At 43.1% G+C, this 13,488-nt stretch overlaps 1 protein-coding gene across 1 annotated transcript in view; it reads left to right on the forward strand.

Moving 5' to 3' along the window:
• Window positions 1-7,350, forward strand: part of LOC123094741 (uncharacterized) — a 30,669-nt gene extending 23,319 nt beyond the window's left edge. The window contains exon 10 of the mRNA XM_044516672.1: window positions 6,906-7,350. Coding sequence (XP_044372607.1) covers window positions 6,906-7,019 — 114 coding nt within the window. The 3' untranslated portion in view covers window positions 7,020-7,350. The remainder of the gene's footprint in view (window positions 1-6,905) is intronic.
• Window positions 7,351-13,488: the final 6,138 nt, after the last annotated feature.

The raw sequence follows: 13,488 nt of genomic DNA on the forward strand, positions 1-13,488 counted from the left end.
CGGGGGTAGGAAGCAATGGATCAACGCGCACAAGGGGTACTAATGTACTTGTTCAATTGATATTCATTGAAAAATCTCAAGCATCTCATTTTTCTAAGCATTATAAAACTCTCCATCAAGTATATGCACTCTACGTCTAATACTCCCAATCATAGACTCATCCATCTTCCTCCAATGGTGATTAAACCAAAGCAATGGAAACCAATGCTTTGATACCAATGAAAGGATCGAGAAGAGGTGTCTAGAGGGGGGGTGATTAGACCCTCAACAAGTAAAGGTAGCCGCTTTTAAGTTTTCAAGTTGAGGTTGGAGATTAGCAAAATTTTAAACATTCACAATACATTTCAAGAAGGCATGGCAAGAGTGTGTGAGTAGCGGATAGTAAAGCATGTAATCTGTAAGAAATTAAAGGTATGGAATTGGAGTGTGCAAACGCAATTGGAGACACGGATATCTTGGGCGTGGTTCTGATAGGTGGTGCTATTGTACATCCACTTTGGTGGAGACTTCAACCCATGAAGGGTAATGGTTGCACGAGTCCACGGAGGGCTCCACCCATGAAGGGTCCACAAAGAAGCAACCTTGACTATCCCACCATGGCCATCGCCCACGAAGGACTTGCCTCACTTGGGTAGATATTCACGAAGTAGGTGATCTCCTTGCCCTTACAAACTCCTTGATTCAACTACACAATCTTGACGGCGGCTCCCAAGTGACACCTAACCAATCTAGGAGACACCACTCTCCAAAACGTAATAGATGGTGTGTTGATAATGAACTCCTTTCTCTTGTGCTTCAAATGATAGTCTCCCCAACACTCAACTCTCTCTCACAGATTTGGATATGGTGGAAAGATGATTTGAGTGGAAAACCACTTGGGGAAGGCTAGAGAACAAGATTCTTGTGGTAGGATTGGAATTTCTTGGTCTCAACAAATGAGTAGGTGGTTCTCTCTCTCATAAAATGAGTAGTGTAAGTGTAGGCATGTTCTGATGGATCTCTCTCTCAAATGGAGAAGGGGGTGGAGGGGTATATATAGCCTCCACACAAAATCTAGCCGTTACACACAATTTCCCAAACTCAGTGGGACCGAATAGTGAAACTCGGTCAGACCAATCTAGTTCAAAATGTGAACGTTAGAGTTTTCGGTGGGACCGACAAGGTCAACTCGGTGCGACCAATGTGCTAGGCTTAGGGAAAAACCTCATCTCTGTGAGACCGATTGCATGAACTCGGTGAGATCAATTTCAGCAATAAGCAAACAGAGACTTGGTCAAGCGAACTCAGTGGGACCGACTGCATATCTCGGTGAGACCGCAGTAGTTCCAATAGGCAACAGAGAGTTTGCAAGGCCATCTCGGTGAGACTGAGATCCCATCGGTGAGACCGAACTGATTAGGATTTCTGGCAGTGGCTATGTCAAATGAACTCGGTGGCGTCGGATAAATCAAATCGGTGGGACCGAGTTTGACTTTAGGTTTTGTACATATGTGGAAATGAGAAAGTGGTTGAGGGCGTTTAGAGCATATCACTAAGCATTTTGAGCAAGCAAGCCATTAAGCAACACCTCATCCCCTTTAAATAGTATTGGTTTTCCTATGGACTCAATGTGATCTTGGATCATTTAAACAGAAAATGAAGAGTCTTGAGCTTTTGCCAATGTTTGTCCTTAGCATCTAGAAGGGGTTCCACATCCTCTTGTCTTGCCACTCCAATGTTGAACTCATGTGAAATATACTAGATAAAAGTGCTAGTCCAACAAGAAATATTGACATTAATTACCAAATGGTGGTAGACGGCCTGCACTATGTAGGCCACATTACAGACGATGGGCTGGCCACCAAGTGTTCTAAGATCCTATTTTTTATTTATGATGTGATGTAGAAGAACAACCAGTTGGTGTCGCCGTCCTTGAGACATGTGAACCACACATGTTGATGCGGCATACTACAACTGAGAGGAAGGTGAGTTCGAGGTAGGTTCCTTCAAGATTTTGTTGGAGCCTAGATTGAAAGGTATAGAGTGCTCGGATATCCTATGAGGTGTCAAGACAAGTGATAATCTTGTGGGATATGAGCAGCTCTAGGGAAACATTGTCGATCTTCTTGGCTCTCTGGGAATGAAGTTGTTGTGCGGTGGTTATGAGTTGGGAGACAATACAATTGAACGGGTTAGGCTTAGTAGCCATCGAATTCCAAGTTTCTATCACCACTTGACGAAACCCATCAATCTCAGGCCAGTTCTACTCAAAGTGGAAGTGACATGCGTCGTGGTGCTATAAATGTAGTTGACGATCCGATGGCAGTGATCGGATAATACCCTTACAAGTGAGTAGAGAAGGCTTTGATGGTGAAGCTCTTCCTAGCTGTAGGTACGGTTTGCTCCATTGATGTGCTCGATGATGAGAGTGTAGCCCACATTAGAGCAGGTGTAGTGGTGGCCATGAAGGTATATGTTCTTTATCTATTTTTCAACCATGAAGCAGTAACACTGGGACATCATCCCCCAATGGTGTGGTCCGACACACATGGTTGATAGGGCGCGCAATTTCTTGAGAATTTTGATTGCCGGGCAATCCTCTTGTAGGTCAAAGAACCTCCTGGACCATCTACTTTGTCCCCCGAAGAGGGCCATCAGGAGCACTGTGAGGTGGTTAGTGCCAATAATCGGGTTCGATATCAGCACCGGAAGTGCACCATGCAATAATTATACCTCCACGAGTACTGTCAGCTTGGAGGAATAAATAATCGCAAAATTGGGGCGGGGGGTGGGCTATGATTTAATTAATTAGGAGTCGGGAGACAATTCTAACCTCATTTTCCCGTAGGAAAACCATAGTCAATAGGTCTGAGGAGATCTCCCTACAAACACCAGCACAGTGCGCAGTAGAGTTAATGCATTAAACATTCCAAATAAGCTTGAAGCTTTGATGCATGGAACAATTGTGGGATCCAAGCATGTGGGAGGAAATGTAGAAATGCCGACTAACCGAACCGAGGTGGTTGATCCCATAAACGTGGCAGCAACACACATTGAAGGAACATGCCGACAGAAGGAGTTGGCAACATACAAACTGGTGTCTTCACTGAGTTGTAAGTCAAAAGGGCACTTGCAGTTGGCTAGTATATCTACACTGATTTTCTCATTTTCGTGAACAATGAGTAGCCGTTGGAGAATCACACAATTGGACTTCATCTACGAGCTAAGCCCACAATCTATCCTGGTGATCTGGTGGCTCTGCGGTGTTAACTCCGAGGAAAGCTCATTATGTTGTCAGCTGGGAGCATGATGGCCATTAATGGGGATATTGGGCTAGGTTGCATGTCACTTCATCATTCAGCCACATGCAAGGCAGATATATGATCCATCATTGGGCCACCACATCCCAATGGTTTGGAGGGAGAAACTCACATGGTTGGGGCATCTTGGAAGCTTCCCAAAGCATATGATCCACTTCATAAATGTGTCGAGGTCTGCCACCCAGAGGGAAATGGAGTCAAGAAAGATACACCCATCAGAATACTACAAGTTCCATGTAGCAACGTGGGGCATCGAGTAGTGAGCGGGACCAACATAGTGTTTTGTGGGGTCGTACGGTCACTTCATGGCAGAAGCAAATTGTTGGTTTCCATTGTCGTTGGAATATTATATGTGGCTCACATCCGTGTGTTCATAAAATGTTCGAAAGATGAGGAGTGGCCTTATCAAAAGCTGGGAAAGCGTGCCCTCTTTGGCTAACTCCATTGGGCCCATAGGATGACCAGGAAACATGAGAAGGATATTCAAAGCTTCCTCCATGCCACCAGACCGACATTGGCTGAGCTCGAAAGACTGCGACAAACAAAATCACTGAGGCCATGGAAGGGGGCATGACGAGGAAGGTCTTTCATTGTAGTGACTGTGGGAAGAAGGATGTTAAGCCTGGGCGGGTAGGCGAAGGAGGTAATTAGCAAAGCGGCAAACATTGCATGCGGTACGAAAGCAAATTATTAGGGAATGCTTTTACCATGGCCAGAATAGAATAAGTGAACTCGCTGTTTGACTTGGTAATCAACAGATGTTTCTAGCACAAGTTCCTCGATCAATCATGAAGGTGAGGAGCATCTTTGTCGTGTCGATGCTCTTGGTGTGGTCTGTGTCCTTAAGCTCCCAATGTTAACCCTGAACCAATGGTTGACTGACTCAGCAGCATTCAATGACTCTAGGGATAGAACGGGAAGTGGAGAATGCAGGGCACATGATGCCCATCACATTGCGGGTGCAAACCATGTTGGTGGGGAATCAGATGATGTGTCTTGATGGCAGTGGCGATGAACATATAAATCTTTAGCTGTGAGGTGGAAACGCTCTCGTGGGACTGATGTGACCTCCTGCTGAAAATAATAGTGGTTTGAGGCAATGGTATCCACAAGACCACTAATCCACGAGCACCAGGGTGTGAAAAGCCTTTCTGAGTCTGGTATGATCTAGAACGCAGCATCCGGGCGCCGGGAAGGGTGAATAGTCATGCTGACCATGATTGAGGGGAGCGTATGAGAAGCCACAGCACCAGGTGAGCCAGCCACCTAGAAGGATAGGCCATCGTTCTAGACGAGACATGATGATGCCACGTGGACCACCTGAAGAGGTAGATTTGTCAGACCAGGAAGTCGGACCACTTCTATGTCGACAAAGAGGTAGTGCACAATAGGCTGGAAATAAGGAACAGAGCACCCACACACTACATGGCTGAAGTGATAACAACTCCTTTACTGGTCGCTTGGCGACATTCAAAGAGGGTATGGCGCAGGTCATTGAACATGTGGCACTCATCGTCTGCTAGGTGGGGCAACAATGATTGCGATTTGTTGTGATTTTCCAGGTGTACTCGGGTTGTTGTACATCACAGAGGACCCAATGTACTTGGACCTCACGTATGGATGCAAAGTGATCAGAGATGTGTCTGATGTGGGAACCTCCGGCTCGAGGGACACGAGAGGCATGCCCAAATAGTCAGTTTTGGTAGGAGGGCCCCTACTATGAGAGCACATATAAAAGGATCATACAGCCAGCACAACTCCGTCGAGATGCTAGTAGGGGTGTGGGAGGGCTCCATGGGTTACCGTGCGAGACATGTGGGAGGAGGCAGGTTGATGCCAAGGCCAAAAGTGACCGCCGACGAGGGCTAGAGGGGAGGTTCCTCATATGTTTGACATACGGGGGATGTTCAGGTATGTATTTATGAGCATGAAGATTGTTATGCCTACATATTGGTACATTATGATAGGCACAAAGGCATGAAGGATGAAGGAACACACATCAACAACTTACATTATATATGTCTTTCACTCTTTAGTTTGCTCAAGTTGAGCATATTATATAAGGCACTGCTAAGTGTAAGCTTACTGTCCATAACCCAAATCGGTCGCCCAAAAACCACTGATTAATCCCTAATGACAGTTGGATATTTTTCACCACAAACACACAGGATAAAAGAGCAAATGCCCCATGGGGGACACATCGCTCATAAACAACACACCTGGGAAAGAGACACCCTTGTTTCTGGGAACGACATATACACTCCCACGCGTCCCCCCCTCCCCCGATTTGCTCCCGGCAACCCTCCACCATCATTGCAACACTAATAGCTCCGAATCTCATCCTCCATGTCATCGGGCAACCTTGCCCTTGCCTCGTTATCACAGCTTCATGGATAGCTGGTTCTAGCATCTCCGTCCACTAATCTTAGCTCATGGAGGCTAGATTCGGGGCATCCACCATGGATGACTGTCCAATTCCTCGCATCATCTGTCAAAGGTGGATGTAGCACTAGGAGCCACCGGTTCCAGCTCACTGGCCATCGCTTGAAGCATCATTGATGTCACCATCCACCAACGGTAACATCTTTTGGAGTCATTAGTTACAGTATTTGGCGTAAATGGGATCCGAACTTGGAGCCCACTCTAAAGCCAGTCATAGTGCAACCTACTACTAGTTCTACCATCCCGCACCACCCATCACCACCTACCATGGCCATGCTGTCGCAATATGCCCCGCTGCTGGTTCCATCACCCATGTCATGTGTTCCAATATTCTGAGTTGTTATTTCAACACCGTCACTTTCCTCGGTCACAATAGTCACATCTCGTAGGAACTAAGGTTTCATCTTGTCCATTGGCTGGTCACAACTATGCTGATAGGGGTTGCAGATTCTCCATCAAGGCTCATGCTCAAGTCAAAATTCCCTTTGAGATGTGGTCCCTGCGAGGTAGAAGGTGGATGCTTAGGTGGGGGAGACAACTGACATCTCTAATGGTAAGAGGCGGATCACATCTGCCCCTCCTCACTTCATGTTGTCTCCTCCATCCTCTAGAGGGCAGCACGAGCGTGGAGCATCACTCCATCACGGTCGCTCTCATCGCGTATTAGAGACGGTACTCTAGTAGTGCTGCAATTGACGGTGGTGAAAGGGCATCGTGGTCGGCATGGTGGGAAGAGAGCAAAGGATAGGTGTGCTAGGATAGGGCATGCATGGTGATCAGGCAACAAAGAATAAAAGGAAAAGTGAGATGGAAGGAAAATGATATTGTTTCTCGGTGGAGGATAACGAAAGAAAAGGAAGCTACGGCTCGCACCCACGATGTGACCCAGATGTTTGTGACTAGCAAGGACGAGATTGGTCAGCCGACTAGGAATCTTTTCCTATTATATAGGCTCTACATGATTAAGGATCATTTGGTTTACCAAGTGGACACATATTTTTCATGCCAGACCTTCCGTAAATAAAACAAAGATGACCAATGAACATTGTAAGAGGTTTCTCCTTTTAGGAATTAAAAAATTATGTAGTTATCTAAGACAAATATCATATTTCTTTTGTCTCACTTATGTTCATTTCTTTAGTTAATTTTATAATTGTATTGCAGGCCCAGAAGCAAGAGGAACTCCCTGAGCAGGTCCTTTGTTGTGTTAGGTTGAACAAGATAGACTTCATAAATCATGGGCAAGTTCCAACGATTGTCACATCCGATGATAAGTGATATACTGGATTGTAGCGGTTGCCTTGTTGAAGTTGTTGGAAGGCTAGATATGAAGATCTAGAGGAACAAAACAAAAATCAAAATTCTATGAAAATTCCGCACCTCATGTGTTCATCTAGAGGAACAAAACAAAAATCAAAATTGCTCTGTTGCCTGCTTTCATAGGTAGGGACATTTTTGATACATATAATATATAACTATAGCAGCAAAACATGTGAACTTCTCTTGTTTCGGTAATGTTTTGGCAAGATAATTCTTAAACAATTTTTGTAATGACGCATATGATGTACCTTATAACAGATATTGGTTCGGCACAATATTTTCTTGTAAAACACTTCTGATGTAGGATGAAACCATAGGTGGAGATCTTCTCCACACTTGCAACTGGGGAAGGAGAAATCAAGAGTAGAATCCAAGGTCACACATTCTACTAAATCCACATACACATACAAGATTCAAGATCCAAATCCAACAAAAGGAAATAGCATAGGGTAGTTCTTCCCAATCCCTAGAGGAATTGAGGTCTTGATGATTGTCTTCTCCAATCCCTAGGGGAGGAGGTCTTGATATCCACTTGGCGATCTTCTCCTAAACGAGGCCTTGATGTCCAAGAGGAGATGTAGATAGGAGAAAGCTGTCAAGATCTCATGATGATAGATGCGAAGGTGTCCCGATGTTTCGATGAGATAGCTATCATTTTTGGTGGGAGTTGACTTTCACGATCCCACTACAAACGTCCGAAGACGTCACGCCTTAGCAATCGCTAAACCAACTTCCGAGGGGCTATTGACCATGACGGAGCAAAATCAACCTTACCACGAGGGTTTATTTCCTCCGAGCAAATGAAGAACAAGCAAGAAACTGAGATTGAAATTTGGATAGTGCGAATATAAGAGGACAGCTTTATTAATGAAGGTAGGGTTCTCTTACGTCTTGGTCTGGTCGTTGAACACAAATGAAGTACGCAAAGTTGCATCTATGGAAAACTTTTAATCTAAAGAAAACCTAAAGTCTAAACGACGCCCTAAGGGCTGTATATATGGAGGAAGAGGGGGGAGGGAATTTTGTGGCCCCTTGTAGGAGGGGTCCAAAACCAACCCTAACTCTCTTTTCCCCACACATACGAACTCTAAAAATAGCCTATACTTCTGTATTTCGAAATTACATGGGCATGGCACCTATATTAGCCTCTAGACGAAATTTATGAAGTGGCATCTCATATATTTCTTCCAAGGCTTCATGCACTCATTAGGGTGGCTTCAAAGTTCTGAAATCATCACTTGTAACTCTGCTCTTGTTCCCCTTGCGGATGCCATCATCTCCATGCTTGATCTTGCTCCAGTGTTCATCCTTCTTGTTGAAGCTAGGCCCTTAATTTCTAAGCAAGACAAATGTATCCCATTTAGGCAGCATCATATTCTCATGAACATTAGAATCATTACCAAGAAACGAAAGTACCTGGTAATTTAGTTGGCATGCACGAGCTCTAGTAATTGGTCCGGTATTTCTAGTAGTAGGGGATGTGGGTGTAACAATGGTATTGATGTCCTCATCATCCTCCCCTTCTTGAAAGCAAGTCGTCCTTGACGGAAGCTCATCTTCCTCACCCAAATAAGGCTTGAAATCTACAATGTTAGAAGTGGGACTAACCCCAAAATCTGCAGGCAACTCATGTTTATATGCATTATCATTTATTTTCTCCAACACCTTAAAATGACCATCAGCACATGGCATTAGCTTTGATTTGGGCAAATAAGGAAATCTATCCTTAGGCAAATGTAACCATGGAAGATCTCCTGGTGCAAAGACAACATGGTTTCTACCTTTATCTCCAGCAAGTTTATACTTAGCATTCATACACTCAATGTTTTCCTTAGTTAACTCATGCATTTTTAAGATCAACTCAGCACATTGTTTAGCATCAAAATTAACCTTCTCCGAAGATGGAAGAGGCAACAAATCAAGAGGTGCACGAGGTAGGAAACCATATACAATTTCAAAAGGGCACATCTTAGTTGTAGAATGCAGCGAACGATTATAAGCAAATTCAATATGAGGCAAGCATTCTTGCCACATGTTCTTGTTATTCTTTGAAACAACCCTAAGCATAGTAGACAATGCTCTATTGACTACTTCAGTTTGTCCATCAGTTTGGGGATGACAAGTAGTACTAAAAATCAATTTAGTCCCCAACTTAGCCCATAAACATCTCCAAAAGTGGCCAAGATATTTAGTATCACGATCTGAAACAAAAGTATTTGGCACACCATGCAAGCGAATAATTTCAGAAAGAACAAATCAACAACATTAACAACATCACCTCTTTTATGACATTGTATAAAGTGTGCCATTTTTGAAAGTCTATCCACAACAACAAATATGCTATCCCTCCCCTTCTTTGTTCAAGGTAATCCTAAAACAGAATCCATAGATATATCCTCCCATGGAACACTAGGTATAGGCAAAGGCATATATAAACCATGAGGATTGAGTTGTGACTTAGCTTTTGACATGTACTGCAGCGAGCAACAAAACGCTCAACATCTCGTCTCATCTTTGGCCAAAAGAAATGTGTAGCAAGTAAGTCCTCCATCTTCTTCATGCAAAAGTGCCCCAGTAATCCTCCTCCATGCGCCTTCTGCAATAACAAAAGACAAACGGAGCTAGATGGAATGTAGAGCTTGTTAGCACGAAACACAAACCCATCGTTAACGACAAACTTGTTCCATGTTCTCCCTTCTTTACAATTATGCAATACATCTTTAGATTCAGCATCATGCACATATTGTTCTTTGATGGTCTCCAAACCAAATATTTTAAAGCCAAGTTGTGAAAGCATAGTATAATGACGAGACAATGCATCAACAATAACATTTTCTTTATCCTTCTTGTGTTTAATGACATCAGGGAACGTCTCAATGAATTCAACCAATTTAGCATGTCCACGGTTCAGTTTTGCTTGACTTTTGATGTGTTTCAAAGATTCATCATCAGAATGTATAAAAAATTCTTTCGGCCAAATCTCACAAAATTCTTACTTCAATTCCCTGTGTGCCGTTTTGGGCTGCGGCCAACTCTCAATAGCGAGTCCAAACCAGCAAGTCCAAGAAAACTCCTCACTTGTGTGCCGTTTTGGGCTGCGGCCAACTCTCAATAGCTTCAATCTTGGCTTTATCAACTTCAATTCCCTATGAAGTAACAACATAGCCAAGAAAATATACTCGGTCAGTGCAAATGGTGCACTTCCCAAGGTTACCAAACAAACGTGCATCACGTAAAGCAATAAAAACAACACGTAAATGTTCCAAATGTTCCTCCGAAGATTTGTATAAATCAGAATATCATCAAAATAGACTACCACAAATCGTCCAATGAAAGCACGTAAAACTTCGTTCATTAATCTCATGAAAGTACTAGGTGCATTTGTTAACCCAAATTGCATGACTAACCACTCATATAATCCAAACTTAGTTTTAAATGTTGTTTTCCATTCATCCCCAATTTTATATGAATTTGATGGTATCCACTATGAAAATCAACTTTGGAGAATATTGTAGAGCTACTCAATTATTCATCAAGCATATCATCTAGCCAAGGAATAGGATGACGATAACGAATAGTAATATTATTAAGGCCTCTACAATCAACACACATACGCGATGTACCATCCTTTTATGGCACTAGAATAATAGGAACAACACAAGGACTAAGGGATTCGCGTATATAACCTTTGTCGAGCAGCTCCTGGACTTGACGCATAATCTCCTTCATCTCTCTGGATTTTTTGGTATGGTGCACGGTTGGGTAGCGATGCACTGAAAATTAAGTCAATCTGCTGCTAAATCCCTCGAATAGGTTATAATCCCGGTGGCATGTCTTGTGGAAAGACGTCAGCAAACTCTTGCAAAATGTTAGTGACAATAGGAGGCAAAGAGAAAGGCACGTCCTCGAATGAAAATAATGCCTCTTTGCACACAAAAGCATGGCAAACAGATTTGTTAAAATCTAGCTCATCAATATCAGATTTATTGGCAAGTAAACATGCACTTTTCAATTTAATTTCAGAAGCAACACTAGATGGTTTATTATTAGGCTTCATTTGTTGCTCAAATTCTTTTGCCACAATCTGATTTTCACTCTTATTTTCTCATGTTTTGCTTTATTAGCTCTATTAATATCATCTTTCAAAATGTAATCAGGAGACATAGGAAGCAAAGTAAAATGTTTATCCTCATGAACGAGAGTATACTGATTGTTTCTACCATGGTATACAATTTTTTTATCAAATTGCCAAGGTCTACCTAGTAATAAGGAACATGCTTGCATGGGTACCACATCACAATCAACATAATCAACATATGTAGAGATACTAAAATGCACACAGGCAGTACGTGTTACCTTAACCTTGCCGCTGTTGTTGAACCATTGGATGTAGTAAGGATGTGGATGTGGTCTTGTGGTGAGAGATTGCTTCTCCACCATCTCCATGCTAGCCAAGTTGTTGCAACTCCCTCCATCAATGATGACGTGAACAGAATCTTGCTTCACATCTCCCTTGTATGGATCAAATTATGCCTCTGATTTCGCTCAGCTTGTGTGACCTGCACACTCAAAACATGTTGAGCAACTAAACTTTCATACATGTCAGCACCTTCAGTAGCCATGTATTGCGTCTCCTGATCAGAATGGTGTCCACCGTGTTCTTCACTTGTAATTAGAGCCAAAGTCTCCTCATCATAGTCACTAGCGGACTCATACACACCATCCTTAGTAGCAATCATAACAAGTGAAGATTTTCAATATCTCGCATGATGACCTCTTCCCTTACAACGACGACAAATATTATCATGTGTGTGCCCTATTGATGCCATGGACGAAGAAGAGCTCTGGGCAGGCCCAGAAGGTGTATTCCTAGCAGGTGGTGGTGGTGGTGCATGTTTTCTTGTATCTTGTTTGGAATTGGTGGCCGAAGTCAGTGGTGCTGCAGTAGGACGTGTGGGAGTAGAGGATGTATGTGATGTCCATGATGAAGATCGACCTACAGAAAAAGTAGTTCGCACCAATGCATGTCGATCCTCCACTTCACGTTCAGCTTTGCAAGCAAGATGGAATAAACGAGTGATGTTATTATACTCCTTATACTCTAGAATGGTCTGAATCTCTTTATTTAATCCAACCATAAAACATGCAAGCATAGCTTCATTATCCTCAACAATACAACATCTAATCATGCCAGTTTGTAATTCCTGATAATATTCTTCTACAAAAAAATTCCCTTTTCTTAAATGCTGCAATTTTTGAAGTAATTCACATTGATAATATGGTGGAACCCAACGACTACACATAGCAGTTTTCAAAGCAGCCCAAGTAGTTGGAATAGGATATAATCTATAATGTTCAGACCACCAAACACATGCAAAACTAGTGAAAGCACAAACAACAGCAGGAACACGTCTCTCCTCGGTATATTGTAAACATGTAAAACATTGTTCAGTTTCTAACTCCCAAGTAAGATGTATATCAGGAACATATCTACCCTCAAATGGTGGAATATTCAATTTTAGTTTAGGAAGATGGTCATGATATCGTACCTTAAGTGGTGGTGCGGCCCTACCGTTGCGATGATATACATGAGGACGACCTGGTGGTGGTGGTGCTGGTCGTTGCACGTAGTTCTGATTATGATCAACCTCATCCTCGTAATGGTCGTCCACCTCCTCAGTAGAAACATGAGCTGCAAAAGCCTCAACAGCAGTAGCAGCGGCACCATAAGTTTGTCCTGGATCAAGAGGAACACGCTCCGCTCCCCCTGCTGGATCGGGACGTGGAGGTGGTTGTTATTGTTGTTGCAATGGCGCAACAGATGCGGGTGGTGGTTGTGGCAGACGCACGAATACTTCATCGAACTTGGCGTCCAACTTGGTGTCAATTGTCTTCTCAATATCATCAATCCTATCCACTAACTTTTTCAAAGTTGGCAATCACGTCTTCCACCTGTTGACCCAACATTTGCTGAAATTTATCATGAAGCTCCATCTTTGTCATGTTCTCCCAGTCAATCTTGTCGGCTTGTGGTCCTGCCATGGTTAGTCGCAATAGAAACACATAATAATATGATCCTACAGACTACTAAAAAGTAGTGGTGTCACAAATCCGTCAAGCAAATCTCAAATTCATACCAGTTCTTACCAAGCAGCAGGTGGTGATCGGCAACCGTTGTAGTCAAAACTCTCAAACCTTGGAAAGAGTGATTGCCAGGTGATGTCAAACGCACGATGTAGATGGATGTGGAGCTGGTAAGGCTTATGATATGGTAGCAAAAAATGTGAGCAATAATCAATTCAGAGATGCAAAATTTAATAAACGTTCAACAACGGTACTAAGCCGGTCCTAGGCTAGACCGTCCTAGAGACGCGAGCCTAGATGTAACACGCCAAATGTAAAACATCAATATTTGGCAATGTATCCA

Source organism: Triticum aestivum, chromosome 4B, assembly GCF_018294505.1.
Source record: "Triticum aestivum cultivar Chinese Spring chromosome 4B, IWGSC CS RefSeq v2.1, whole genome shotgun sequence".
Lineage (NCBI taxonomy): Eukaryota > Viridiplantae > Streptophyta > Magnoliopsida > Poales > Poaceae > Triticum > Triticum aestivum.